Source organism: Tigriopus californicus, chromosome 5 (assembly GCF_007210705.1).
Source record: "Tigriopus californicus strain San Diego chromosome 5, Tcal_SD_v2.1, whole genome shotgun sequence".
In the NCBI taxonomy this organism is placed as follows: Eukaryota; Metazoa; Arthropoda; class Copepoda; order Harpacticoida; family Harpacticidae; genus Tigriopus; species Tigriopus californicus.
The window spans coordinates 3650197-3664776 of NC_081444.1; the positions used below are offsets into that span (position 1 = coordinate 3650197).

Consider the following 14580-nt stretch of genomic DNA (forward strand, 5'->3'; position numbering starts at 1 on the left):
GAATTGTGATGAAACGGGGTTACCCCGTGGGTCAAGTGGGCGTCAAGCGGAAAATGATTTTTAAAAAGGCCAGATTGGGTGGCCCGGGAGACCGGAAGTGGCCCATTCGAGGCTGAAATCGAGACTGAAATCCGGGTGAAAGGCCGGCTGGATATTTTCGGGTTCCCTTGATCATGGGCATTTGGGGCTCAATTTATGAATGGCCTGGTTGTTCCATTGAATCCCAGTCCGTCCATTGGCCTCGCCACCATTTTGATTGGATCTAGCCCGAAACACTCTGACTAGCCGGCAGTTTGAATTCATGATAGCCTGAGATCTCCAATCGCCAAGTGGGCCCCTTGGGGCCTGAGGGCCTGGGGGCCTGGGGGGCCGCTTGGTGAAGGTGACAATTGGGGCTACAGTTACCTCCCGATGCATGTTTGTTTGATCCCGACCAGCACCAGATCCCAAAGTATTTGGGGCCATGAGACTTGTTGGTCGGATAGGAATGGATTTTTTTTCTAAAAGTCAACCGAAAGGGCTAACCTCTCCTTTTTTCTTCCTCTGGATAGGCATCCAATCCCAATGGCAAACCTCTTGAAGGTCGCGAGGAGCAAAGCCACCCCATAGGTAACGGAACTGCCAGTGGTCCCGTCCATTCCAAGGCGGGCCGACCTTCGCCCTCACCCACGGACTCCTCGTCCCCGAGGTCCATGTCCCCGGCTGTGTCCAATCCCTCAAATAGTGCGACCACGGCGGCCACGGTTCAACCATCGACTGGGGCAGGCGGAGGCGGGCCCCCGCCCTCGGCCGGATCCATGCCCCCCCGGCCGCCCAGTGGACCTAACTTGGCCAGCAACGGACCGGTGGCTCCCCCGCCCAACAGCCACGGAGCGCCCATGAGTGCGCAGGGACCACCCATGTCCGGGTATCCCCCGCAGGGCCCACCGGCCATGGGTCCCCCCGGGCATATGATGTACCCTTCGAAAATGGGCCCCGGTGGACCCCCACCCGGGGTGCCTCACAATCAGCCCATGCCGCCCTATGGCCCGGGAGCTACTTACCAAGTACAACATGGGCACCGCCCCGGCTACGGCCCGCCCAGTCCCTATGCCGGCTACGGCGCCCGACCCAATATGCACCCCAGTCAGTACCCTGGCTATGGCGGGCACTATCCGCCGCCAGGCGGTTGGGCCGGGCCGGGACCCGGAGCCCCCGGCGGACCGGGGGCGCCACCCCATCCCATCGGCGGCCCTCCGAAAATGGGACAACCGCCCAGGCATCTGTCGTCGGGTCCATCGCCGTACTCACAGCCACGACCCGGACACCCGCAACAGGTGCGACAAGTGAATCTGGACCACCGGGTCCTCCGACCACTTTCAACTAATACTGTCATGATTTTGTTTGCAGATGAAGGGCTACCCGCCCAATAGCTACAACGGGCCGCCCACCAGTGTCCCCTCGTATAACGGGCCCGGTGGACCGCCCGTCAGCAACGCATCGGGACCACCCAATTCCAGCTACCCCGGGGGCTACCCCAACTCCACGCCGCCGCACATGAACAACTACGGTGGCAGTGGCATGAACTCATCCGCCCCGCCCGTGTCATCCTCAGCTCCACCCACTTCCATCGCCACCAGTACCGGACCCGACGGTATTCCAATTCACGATGAGACATCGCAGCAATCCACGCTTTCCCAATCCTCAGACCGCTCTGATGGCGGGCGTCAAACCCCCAAGCAACAGACGCCCAGTAGCCAACCCAACTACATGGGCGGGCCGCCAGGTAGCTATCCCCAATCGGGGCCACCGGTCAGTCCCCACGGTGGCGCACCTTCCCCCGGCGGAGGCGGGCACGAAAACTCCTACGCCCGGGACATGGGTAGTCCCGGCTGGCCCAATCAGCCCCGCATGCCACCCAGTCCGGCCTCAGGAATGCCCCCGCAGTCGGTGAGTACCTGTCCGCTGTTTGGCTTGAGTTTCAATGTTTCTTTCTTTCCCCGTTTGATGAAGCACTCCTATGATGTACTTGATGGATCGAATTGGCAATCACTGATTGAAATAGCGAATTTTCGTGGCGGGTTTGAACTTGGGAAAGAGACAGAATGTTACACCCCCGTCTTGCCCCCATTTCGTATTGATTGTCTCTGGCTCTCAAGGATAGTCGTAGTGACTTCGATGTTGTAATGAGGTTCCTGCTGGATGTGATACTTTTAAGTTGTTTAAGTTGCCTGTGGGTTGCTCTCATCTGGAAGGGCTGCACGTGTTACTTGACCAATGATGGCTGGGTGGGTGAGGTGGAATGCCGAGCAATTACTAAAATTAAGATATCTCCTATCGGGAATAAAACTAATAGCAATGCCCTCCCATCTCTCCCAATTCAATGTGGGATCGATGGTCCCATCTCCTATCATCGCATCTTCTTCAGGCCCCCTGATCTATGAAACCTCCGACCTGATGATTCAACCTCACTCTCTCTCTCTCTCTCTTTCACACACTCACCAAACCACCTCTATCTTTCTCTTCGTTATGATTTTTACAGATGGCCAACAGTTTAGGGGGCGTGTCTAGTAATAGCCTACCCACTGCGCCCATTCCATCAGCCATGGTCTCTGGGCCCATGGGCGCACCTCCGCCCTTGGGACCTCCGGGTACCCCACCCTCAGGAAGCGGCGGTGGCGGTGGACCACCCTCGTCGTCCTCGTCGTCTGAAGCGACAACTTCAGCCCCTCCCACCCCAAGTTTCAAGTCGTCCAAGGTTGATACCCTAATTGCAAACAAAAAAACCAATATGCTTGCCTTAATTACTACTGCTACTGCTCCTGCTTCTATCAACTAATACCTTCCATACTTCAATTACTAGTCCTCGTTACTATCACAACGCTTTTTCTTGCCGAAAGGACCTCCGCTTACTCTCCACTTTCGCTCCTTCTCTTTCCAATTGTTCTCGGTTGCATTTCACTTGTCCATCGGCATCTTCAATATTGATGACGTTTGGACAAGGGGTGTAGCGGTATCTGAAACAAATTATTGAGACAAGGGCTCCTTCCCTCTTCCACTGTACGACTATGACTGAGGCTCAATATGGACATGTAGCACATGTTGAGTTGCTTTTAACCTGCTGCTGCTTATGCCGCCTCAAACCTCCGAGGCGTAAATATTTTTCCACTTGTAGACCTCTCAACTCGTTCGAACTGATCTACTAACCACCGTATGTTGGTTCATAATTTCCACTGCTATATAACCACGCTCTCAACACTCTTGCCTCTCAGCTACTAATCTTACTCTTTCGTTGCGCTTGGTATTCATTCCTCTCCAACTCACGCTCTATTTCTATACATAAACATATATTATTGAGGAATTCTTTCGTTTTCGTACTGAAAGCCCTGAAAGTCCTAGACATTTCTAAGTCTCTACTCCGAATATGGACAAGAACATTTGTCACACTACTTCTTTTTCGCAAAGAAAACGGAGATCCTCTTGAAAACCATCTTGTTCTCCAATCCAATCACTCTGTTGTATTTAGCCGTATTTTTCTCTTGCTTTCGCGCACACTATTACTGAAAACTGAAATGAAGGACGGGAAGAAGCCATGGCCTTGCTTGCTTCCCTGACGATCGTTTCTGGTATTGCCAAGAACAAGTGTCTGTTGTCAGTGCGTTTGTTCACCTCACTTGTACGTGTTTCTTTCTTATTCCCTCACAGAACGCCAAAACCGACACGCTTCTGCGGTTATACGAAATGGACGAGCACCCCGAGAGGCGGATGTTCCTCGACAAGCTCCTGCATTTTATGGAGGAGCGCGGCACGCCCATTGCCCAGTGTCCTACTATCTCGAAAAATCCCCTTGATCTCTTCCGTCTCTACGTTTACACCAAGGAAAGGGGTGGCTTTATGGAGGTAACCGAACCAAACCGAACCAAACCGAACCGACCCCCCAACCCACACACATCTTCCCAATCCATGGCCATGATGAATGAATGTACTCGTTCTCTGTTGTGACTTCTCCCCCCGATTGCTTCCTTCCACATCTCAACGAGTGTGTTTTTAACGTAATTTGTCGTTTTGTTTTCCAGTGCACAAAGAACAAGACCTGGAAAGATATTGCCGCCCAATTGGGGATCGGAGCATCGTCAAGTGGGGCGTACACGCTGAAGAAACACTATGGAAAGAACCTACTCCCCTATGAGTGTCAGTTTGACCGGGGTGGGATCGATCCCGCCCCATTGTTGGCCCAAGTAGAGGCCCAATCCAAAAAGAAACCGCCCAAAAATGCCACACCAGCCGCTCAGCCTCCGCCGGCCCCATCGCCGGGTTCTCAAGACTCGCGAGATTCCTCCTCGAATTTTAGTGGGGGCGGGGGGAGTCAGAGTGGGATGCCCAATGCCTCCGAGAGCTTCAACTCACATCCTCCCCCGCCTCCTGGAGGATCCAGTGGGCCCTACTCACCATACAACTACCCGCCCAATTCGAGTGCACCGCCAACGCCCTCGACGGAAAACAGGCTACCACCTTCGGGACCCCCTTCTCACTCAGGTAAAGATTGGGTTTTGACTATATGAAGAAGCTTCTTGGCGCATTCCATTCGTAAAGATCAACCAACCACATAAAGCACAACGCAATGGCAGAATGTAACCAAATAAGAAAGGTATTTGTCTCCTTCCCGGATTAGATAAAACAGTTTTTAGTTCCTGTTCTTAAGGAGATAAAGACATTGGAAATGTCAACTTATCACACCACGTGTTTTTAGCCACGGATATTGAACTCTCCTAACTCTCGTGAATAGCTATGCCAGGGCAACTTTGGTCCGACGGGCTACTAAAAGATGAAGAAAGCACTTGTGTGCAAGTCTCGTCCTCTCCCTCTATCTCCCGTTTTTCTCACCTCTCCTTCTCGCTCTCTTCCTCAATCCCTCTACTATTGAAGCCGATTTATACTAGGTTGTAAGGATCCTGACAACGTGTGCTACACTCTCAAAAGGACGAGTGCTCTCGCTCTCTTACCTCGTATCTTTTTCAAGTTTGCTTCGTTTATGAATTATTTTTTGACACTTTTGATATGTAGTGCAGAATTCGCAAGCAATGATCAAGACGAACGGGATCGGGACGACAATCCCAGATAACTTCACATAGGAACTGTACAAAATTTATACGATACACACCACTATACGCAGCCTTGTCAGTGTGTTGAGTGAGAAAACATGAAACTTGATCTCTGAATGAAGACGAAGATCCCAACGTTCCAGTTAATGTGAATGCCGGGGTTAACCGATATTCTGAGAAGGGAGGGCTCTTGATCGACATAAGTGTAACCCCCCGACCCTTCCTTTTCTTCCTCTTGTTCCTACTACCAACATTACATGCATTTCGCGATTGCAGTCAATCCCCGTGGAGGCGTTGGGATGTTGGAAAAGACCTACTTGAAAGAGTCGATTAGATTGGGCAATCCGTTTGATGATATCAACCGTGCCCAAGTTACAGCTGGACATCAGATGATGCCCAATGGCCATAGGCATCTTTTTCATCATCCATTTAGACACGGGCCAGGTACAGGATCAACCTTGACGTCCATCGTTGTGATACATATCCTTCTGGATGATGCGATGTTGTGCCACCACTTCTCTTCCACCTCAAATTCAGCTCGATGTTCCGTACTTGTAACCATGTTGTGCTCCACCACTATTTTCACAGAAAACAGCACATCCTGAAATGCCGGCGGGTGTAGGGTACTCAAGAGGTTTTGTCTAAGTGTTGTTGGCCTGAATTACCCTATTTCTCTCTGTCTCTCTCTCTCTCTCTCTCTCTTCATTCTCAGAGTCCTGCATCGAAGCATCATGGCTTTAAAACTTAAAATGGTTCAATTTGCAGGCGGTTATCCTCCACACAATGGTGGATATGGCAGTCACTATCCCCCACCCCCTGGAGCAAGTGGACCTTATCCAAATAGTTATCCACCCAACCAGGGTCCTCCGCGACAAGGATGGCCTCCCGGGCCCGGGGGTAGTTACATGGGCCCTCCCCCTCCTAATGGTTCCGCCCCATCTCCTGGACCCGGACCCGGACCGGGACCTGGGCCGGGACCCGGACCCGGACCTCAAAGCAACGACATGTACAACAGACCCGGATGGAACCAAGCCAGTGGGTATGGAGGACCACGCCCAGGATACACGCCTCCCCCGGGAAGTGGTCCGCAGGTCAGCCACGCCTCCGGTAATGGCAATGGCCCTCCCGCCCCCGGGTACCCACCTCACCAGGGTCCATATCCAGAGCAGTATCAGGTATGCATTCCCACCTTCTCTGGAAGATGATGATTTCTCTCACCTCTCTCAGAGACTTTGGTGTGTGTTCGTGGCATAAGGGGTGAATTCACCTTCTCTACTTTACTGCCAAACCTAACTCTACTGCACAGTTTTTTTTGTTGACCAATGTCCTTTCCACGGGCTCGAACTCTTGCTCCTTTTGTGACACTTCTTTCTGGAAACCGTCATGATAATCATTTTCCCCTCAAAACTATCTCTCTCTGAGTGTCGTTTGTTTCCTTGTTGTAAAATTTGTGTTGTTTTTTGCTTTTTCCTCAACCTAACACCAAACGAACTCACAGAAGCCACTCCCTCCACACCCGGGCGTGCCTGGACCTCCCATTCCGCCGGGAGCGCCTCCATCGCCATCCTCGAGTGCGCCGGTGGGAGGGCCTCCAGTTCCCCCGCCCAGCGGCAACGGGCCAGCTCCGCCTCCAGGAGTCATGCCAAACAGTGGACCCCTAATGCCACCTTCTCCCAAACCAGGCATGCCACCTCCATCGGCCACTCGGCCCCAATCACCACAAGTACGTAATTACGCATTTTGACAGAGGACAGTGTCTTTGGGGATGTCCCCATCGAGAACGATCAAATGATTTACGACTAATTACACAAGTTGCAAACCGATTGAGTAGCTTATAATAGTTGGTCTTGTCGAACCGTCCCATCTACATAAAAGCTTGCGTTTTTCTCTCTATCTCTCTTTCTTGATCAATTGTGTTGAGTGCCTTTCTCTACTTTTGTGTTTCTTTTCCCTTTAGTTTGTACCTACTCCTGCTAACTCTAGTAGTAGCGTCGTCTCCTGCTCCTCCTCCTCCTCCTCCTACCCTTCTGCTATATCTAGTAACTTAGAATCTCAAATCTCTGGACGACCAGTGATCCTTAAGGCCAATTCATCGGTCAGACATGGCTTCGCATCCCACGTATGTAGTACTTCTCGTTTTTTCTTGCTTTTTCGGTCTATTTAATTCGCACTACCAAGTGTTGCTCTGCCACACTCCCGATTGACATCTTTCATAAAAATTTTCCGTTCCAGAACTTCAATCAGAGCACAGGTGCCCTCACTGGTTCGAGTGGCGTTCCACCCGCTTATCCAAATGCCCCATCCAAAGTCCCTCCAGGAGCCCAACCTCGACCCGGCGGTCCACCTGGAGGTTATCCATACCCTCAACGACCTCCTGCATATTCAGGTAACGATCAACACCAACAAGCCATCAAAATCTGGTTGTTATATTCCAAGCCACCACAATCAACTTTGTTGTTATTCGCTTAGGGAACCAACCGTGGCCTAATAGGTTTTCCGGTCCTGGTGGTGCACCCGGAACATTCGGCGCTCAACAAAACAGCACTTGGACCCCTGGTTCGCCCATGAACGGGCCACGACCTGGGGGCCCATGGAGCGGAGCAGCACCGCCTTATGGCAACTCCTGGGGACCGGGAGCCGGCCCCATGAATCGGCCTCGAGGGCCATATCGACCGGATATGGCCGGCAAAGGATCTCATAGACCCGTAAGTCGCAAGGCGGGAGCCACGAAGTTCAGGAAAAGAAAGGTGTTGAGTGCACATGGTCTAAGAGCTCATTTGTCATTTGTAGGGATTTTCGGGTATGAGGGGACGTGATATGGTATTTCCCCATGGTTGTGTGGAGGCTACCCCTCCTTTAATGATGAAACGTCGCAAACATACGAAACTGGACGTGCAGCCTGTGGATGGATGGCGACTGGTCATGAGTTTAAAGTCCGGCCTTCTCATGGAGTCCACATGGGCTTTGGATGCTCTCAACGTTCTTCTGTACGATGACAACGCTTTCACTCACTTCGGGCTCGGAAATATGCCCGGGTTGTTCGAGGTCATCTTAGAGCATTGGCGCTCATCGCTGATATCCATGTTTGGCATAACCGAAGATCTCGAGATCTCGAATCAAAAGGCAAAGCAAGGTATTCGGACGCGGAAACGCGCCCGTCAAATCGAGAGGACGTCCAATCGCAAATGGTACGACACCAAAGCTCCTCTGGAGTCTGAAGAGGAAGAGGACGAGGACTCGGACGCCTTATTCAACCTCGGCGACATGTGCTTGGGCCAAGTGAAGAAAATCGATGTCGAAGATAAATGCTCGATATTGACCTGCCCCGGGGTGGACTACACCAAGCGGCCCAGATTCAGTGAGGAGGAAGTGGAAATCGACGTGCAAGACAATGCCCTCTTTGTGAGTGACGATATTCGCTCGTGGGATCCCTTCAAGGATGCCGTCGAGGTCTCATCCATTCAATGGGCCATGGGCGGTGGCAATAGCACAGAACACGTGGTGTCTCCTTTTGTGGGTGATATGGGTGTGGTACCCTTCGTTCGATTGCTCAAAGAGTTGAATCCGGCCAAGTATGCTGAAGCCAAGCGACAACAGGAGCTTCTGGAAAAAGAGCAAAAGGAAAAGGAGAGCAAGTCCAAAGTCATGTTGAATGGGCCTATCAAGCTTGAAGAGGACACCGAGACGGTAACCGATGGAGAAGCCACCATCAAGTCAGAACCCGATGCCAATGATCATGAAGAGAAAGGAGACGAGTGCATTCCAAAGGTCCAACCGCCACAAACATCGTCAACTGAAGAAGCGTCAACAGCAAGAGCTTCTTCGGCAGGAGCGCTTGATAGCGAGGACATTGTTGACCGGATCAAGCGTCTCACGGGCATTGTGCTCCGAGACCCAGACATGGCCAGACAACGCTTTAAGGAGGAATCTCTCGAGGACGAATGTTACATGAGGGATGAGCCCAGCTTGCATCTTGTCACAGATGCTCAAGACAGTATTGGCCGAAGGGCCGTGTGTGTGTCCACGATTCTGCGGAACCTCAGCTTCGTGCCCGGCAACGAGTTCGAGTTCAGCCGGAGTGCCGCATTTCTTCGGATAGCGGGTCGACTGCTCCTCTTGTATCATTGGTATCCCGCTAGAACGCCTAAGCAACGAAACTACGATCGGGGTGTGGAAGAGGAGGACACGGGTGAGTCCTGCTCCTCGCTCACGGGTGACTCCGAATGGTGGTGGGATTACCTCCATGTGATCAGGGAGAATGTGATGGTGATCCTGGCCAATATCGCCGGCTCACTGGAATTCCGGCATTTCGACGAGGATGTCGTCAAACCCATCCTTCATGGACTGCTCGAGTGGTCCGTGAGCTCGTCGTCCTATGCCCAAGATCCCTTCCCATACGTGGGGCCCCACTCCCCCGTCTCACCTCAGAGACTCGCCATCGAGACCTTATGCAAGATTTGCTTGTACGATCATAATGTGGACCTGATCCTGTCCACGCCCCCTTTCTCAAGACTCGTGAAACTGACCCGCATGCTAGCGAAAAAACTCTATCGCTATGAAGACCAGGTCTTGCGGGAGTTCAGCATCAACATGCTCTACTACTTTTCGGCCGCCGATTCCGGCGTGGCTCGAGTGATCGCCCTGGCGGACAATACTGTCGGACTCATGCTGGGCTTCATCGAGCAAGCCGAACAGAACGCCATGGTGGTTGCCCAACAGCATGGCGTCAATGCCCTCCGTGATAACCCCGATTCCATGGGCACCAGTTTGGACATGTTGCGCAGGGCCGCCTCCACCTTAAACAATCTCAGTCGGCACAAAGACAACGTGTCCTTGTTCGTCAAGCACGAGGAGCGCTTGCTTTCCTTGGTCATGAGTCAGATCTTGGATCAGGGCGTGGCTGCCATCCTCTCTCACGTCTTGTTCAACATCGGCTCCGAGCAGGATCGATGCCCACCTGCCTCTGCATTTGTCATCAGCCAACCATCACAGGGCGACTCGTCGATGACGACCAAGGGATCGTCGACGGATGTAGAGACCAAAACTGAGGCCACCACAAAGATCAAAGAAGAGGAGGAATCTTCTAGCTCAGCCAACGGCTCGGAAAATGGTGATAAGGCCGCCAACACCACCAACACCACCACCACCACCGCTGCCAATGCGAACGCCGACTCATAGCTCACAATTCATTGCCGATGATGAGTAGACGATGCCGGTTTCTTGGTGTGATTGGGCCCACCCAACGGATCCGAACTTCCTCGGCAACTGACCTCGTGGTATTCTTCGTCCCCATTGGGCGGTAGAGTGCCGCGTCCGTTTACTTAAGTTATTTTTACACCCTACCCTCAATCCTCGCATATACCCGATGAGTGAAGGTCGTCGAATATCCGGAGACAGCTAACTCCACCATTTCTCAGATCAATTTTCGCACGTGAAATCGGAGCCAGCCTATCCGCAAACATGGGTGAACTGACTCCTGCCACTTTTGTGTTTGAAACATTGAATGAGGAAGAAGAAAAAGAAGCAGAGGAAGAAGGAAGAAGAAGCTCTTCGGGTGTTTCCTAGCTTGAGCCTTGGTGTCGTCGTCATCAACTATTATTATTACTACTACTTCTACAAAGAACTACTACTGCATACAAAAGCCGCAACCTGTCCTCGTTTGGATCATCCAAGATTAACAAGTAACTGTGCCCACGTTCCCTCAAAGTGTTTCCAAATTTAGGCCCAGGGCCACCTCGGAAAGACGATTTTGTGAACGGCTTTGCCTTCCTTGGTGGCTATTTATAATGTGATGAGGGAACACACGATTATATTCTAAACTTCTGAACACTGAGCTTCTGGCTTGCCTAAGACGAGTGGACAGTGTAAAAGTGAACTTTTAACACAAGCGGCAGATTTCATTGGAGACATGCGAAGAAAGACGTTAATTCGTGCAAAGCTATTATTACAACTATCACTAGTTTCGTGTTAAATCAACTTCTCTGAGCATGAATAAATATGTCAAGGGAAATAATCACAATACCAAAACGATTACGAAGTCACTCATTTGCTCTGATATTGGACGATGTACCGGGTGTCGAGGATAAGATTAGACAAAGTTATTGCTTTCACTTAAAAGCATAATAATTTTTTAGAAGATAATTTTGAGAGCTAAAATTCTAACATATAATAGAGCAGAATATCTTGAACTTGTGTTATTTTGTAACATTTTATAATTAAAGCTTAGTTTTCGAAATAGGATCCTTTTAAAGCAATGATTTTAGCCAATCTGATCCAAAAATGGTGAAAAAGAATGCAGATTTTGATTGGAGGGATTTTTCCCCATGGTGCTTCAAATTGGCTGCCTAGAACTAAATTTAGTTGCCCAGGGGCCTTTTCTTTGCAAGCTTCTTTCTCAACAAAGGACCACACAGCATAGACCAGAGTTTTAAGATCTGGAGAATTTCCAAAGTTTAGGCCTCTGAAACAGGATTCCATCATTAGCCAAATAGATTGTCTTTTTGACTGAATGAGCAGGAGCAAAGTCAACATCCCTCTGGAACCAGATTGGAGGTCCAATCCCATGCGACACGTTGGTTTGTTTGGAACTGCCTTGATGCATCTTTTTATTCCAGCTACCGCTCTTGGAGTTCTAACTGCTGGTGTTCTTGCTTTATAAGGGTCAGCTCACCTATCAAGGTAGCTTTTGATATCATAAATAGTCTGGCGGGCCATTTTAAGGTTCATCTAAATGAAAAGAACGCACAATGACAAAAAAAGTGATAAAAATCTCACAAACCTTGAAAGGTTTCAAGGATTTTAGAAGAAAAAAAATGTGTTAGGTCTAATCTTATCCTTGACACCCGGTACATATATGCCCACAAATCCATAGATGCTCCAAAGAGTGTGTGGCTGTTAAGCCATGCAAACCCAAACAACAACACTGAAGTTTTCCCAATGCCAAGGTCAAAACTTCAAACTTTCACCTAAACAAAATAGAAATAAAGTCCCTCCATGATGACTACTCGTCCTCAGGACTCCACGAGCTGACCGCTCCCTCCTTCTTGAGAAAGCTCAGGAATACAAAGCCTTTCCTTTTCCCCTCTATTTCACCCTCCACGTCTACGGGTGCTCTCAAAGCTTTTGTGCTCCTCTCTGGAACAACTAATGGACGCTTCTAGGGTTGGGATCCTCCCAAAAGCTGTTCCTATTCATTCCGAGTTCAGTTCCACCCTCTTTCCATCCTACTGGACACACGGATATCTGTACGGCGTTCTGAAGGGTTGGTTGGTTGGTTCTTCACTTCTTCATTGAAGGCAATTTCTTTGTGTTCCTTCTTTGAGTAGAATTATTCCCGGCCAGCCAAGGGAGGAGCATTCGGTATTTTGACGAGGGTTCGTCCGTCAGTTTAGCGCTCGCGCTCGTTTGCTCGTCTTAGAGACTCACAGTGAGGCCAATTTAGATTTTGATTTATGGTCAAAAACCATTGAGATAAGTAAATAAGCTAACATTGACAGTGACATGAGGTGAGGTAGTTCAATGAGAGAACTGAAAGCTTCATGTATTGAAATGCAGTTTCCAAGGTGGAAAAGCTTGCATTGTTAGTTGGTGAATAAAAGATAAAAGTCCTTGAGTGGCATCACTGTCTGTATGGAGCAAAGATGTGCAGAATTTCTCAAGTGTTGCCGGCTTTTGTGAGGAACAACTTCAGTGTGTTTTGAGAGAAGGAGGGGAGAAGGCGACGGTAAAGTTTAGAGAAGTGTTCCGCTGTCTTGAATGCCTTGCCCTTCAACTATATCGCTCACTTAATGAGACAAAGTGCTTCAAGATTGTTTTGTAGGAGTGAATGTGCAAAAACTACAACTCATTGTCTGACATGTCTATTGTAGCTGAGTAGTCTTTTGTTTGCAACCTTGAACTTGTATTGACAAGAACTATAAGTGCTTGCGTGTGTCTTATTTAGTATCAAGATGCTACAGATTCACTGAAGTGTTTGTCCACGGTAAGCGAAGTTTTATTTCGAGTTGTAGTATTTTTCAAGCTTTTCAACGAGGAAAACACAATTGGTGATGCTCATGTGTATCATCATGCGTTTTTTCCCTGTTTTATTTGATATTCAGTGACGCTCCTTTTTAATTGGGAAAGCCGATATAATTTCATTTCGATCGATTTTCCTCGCCCCATCTGCCGTTCTCGCGCTTCCCGACGTTGGTCGGGTAAAAAAACAACTCGCCGTCTTCTGAGTAACACAGCTGAATAATGATTGTTCCAGGGTCTAGACACATCCATATTGTTAAGATCCGAATATGGAGCTATGAACCCTCCAGTTTGGCATATATGTATGTTTTTGGCTTGTATTATTATTGATTGGCGAGGAGTGTGCAAGGGGGAGGGGGCGGGCGTTGGTTGCTCAAAGCGATTAGATCTCCGTATATACATAGATGGAAATAACAATTGCATATGGACTTCACATATGGCCACAAGTTGACAATACACTCAGTTCATGAACGGCAAGCACACTCTATTATTCAGAGTTCACATACTGTGTCCCTTATTCAAGGTCTCAATAGAATATCAGTCTGGTGGTTTTCAAATGAAGTTATCCAATGGAGCTCTACTTCAAATCTGCTCCCTGCAAACTTCGTGAGAGATGCCTTAATAGAATTCTTGAATGAAAATTCAAGCTCACGTTTTCCACCCCCTGATTTGCTAAGGGGTTGTTGCACCAGTGATGATTGCCCGGAGCTTCTAGGATGTTAATGAATGCCTTTTCTATCACAGCCAGTGTAAAGACACTGGAAACGCTGAATTATATCAATCGATAAAGAAGCCTCTGGACAACTTCATTCAGTGATGATGATGTGCGTGTCAGTTTTAGCTTCAATCGGACTTTAAAGGCATTTTGTCTTGAAAGCTTCCCAGATATCTGGATGTGCTGACAGAAGTCTGTCAATCCCAAAAACACCCCGCCTGTCAATAATGTTTCAGAATCCCCGAAGTCCCGTTTTTGTTCCCGGTCCAAGTAGAGATATGAAGTTGTAATCCTCCTTTTATTTAAGAATGTACACAACTTGCATTCGATTCTTAGCCCTGTTATTGCATTGTACAGAAGCTCTTCTTTATGACAATTGGTCTCCCTCAGGCAAATTTACAAGTGTCCGAGAAGCACGGACTACTAATGAACATTATTTATTTACTATTTGAAGCCAGGAAAGACACCAATAACGAATATTGGAAACTTCATCAAATACCTACTGTACGGAGAGTATCTTTGTTCGACTGTCAGAGAGTTCTAAAATGGGATTAAGATTGAAAATTCAAACCGTGTGACATTTCAAGCGTTCAAATATTCAAGGCATCTTCCTGGCATGAAAGACGCGCAAAATTCCATCTTCATAATTGCCAACCAGCCCTTCATGCGAGTGGGAAATGAGAATAGTGGTGTCGCAAAAAGTGTGTCAGCAAAAAGATGTTTTGAATGGATAAAAATACGCCAAGTCTAATTAAAGCCGTGTGTGAC

The 14580-nt window shown here is 49.1% G+C and overlaps 2 protein-coding genes across 7 annotated transcripts in view; both read left to right on the plus strand.

The window, feature by feature from the left end:
- LOC131879992 (trithorax group protein osa-like) overlaps window positions 1-11111 on the plus strand; it is a 21875-nt gene extending 10764 nt beyond the window's left edge. For 3 of the 6 annotated variants that reach the window (XM_059226483.1, XM_059226485.1, XM_059226486.1), the window contains 11 exons: window positions 552-1316; window positions 1390-1929; window positions 2522-2737; window positions 3685-3879; window positions 4056-4515; window positions 5847-6256; window positions 6580-6804; window positions 7039-7200; window positions 7314-7467; window positions 7551-7786; window positions 7872-11111. In XM_059226483.1, coding sequence (XP_059082466.1) covers window positions 552-1316; window positions 1390-1929; window positions 2522-2737; window positions 3685-3879; window positions 4056-4515; window positions 5847-6256; window positions 6580-6804; window positions 7039-7200; window positions 7314-7467; window positions 7551-7786; window positions 7872-10259 — 5751 coding nt within the window. In that variant the 3' untranslated portion in view covers window positions 10260-11111. The remainder of the gene's footprint in view (window positions 1-551; window positions 1317-1389; window positions 1930-2521; window positions 2738-3684; window positions 3880-4055; window positions 4516-5846; window positions 6257-6579; window positions 6805-7038; window positions 7201-7313; window positions 7468-7550; window positions 7787-7871) is intronic. The other 3 variants (XM_059226487.1, XM_059226488.1, XM_059226489.1) reach the window with 3 other exon arrangements.
- A 1664-nt stretch (window positions 11112-12775) lies between these two features.
- Window positions 12776-14580, plus strand: part of LOC131879993 (uncharacterized) — a 30313-nt gene continuing 28508 nt past the window's right edge. Inside the window, exon 1 of the mRNA XM_059226491.1 lies at window positions 12776-13062. The gene's annotated coding sequence lies outside the window, so the exon portion shown is untranslated. The remainder of the gene's footprint in view (window positions 13063-14580) is intronic.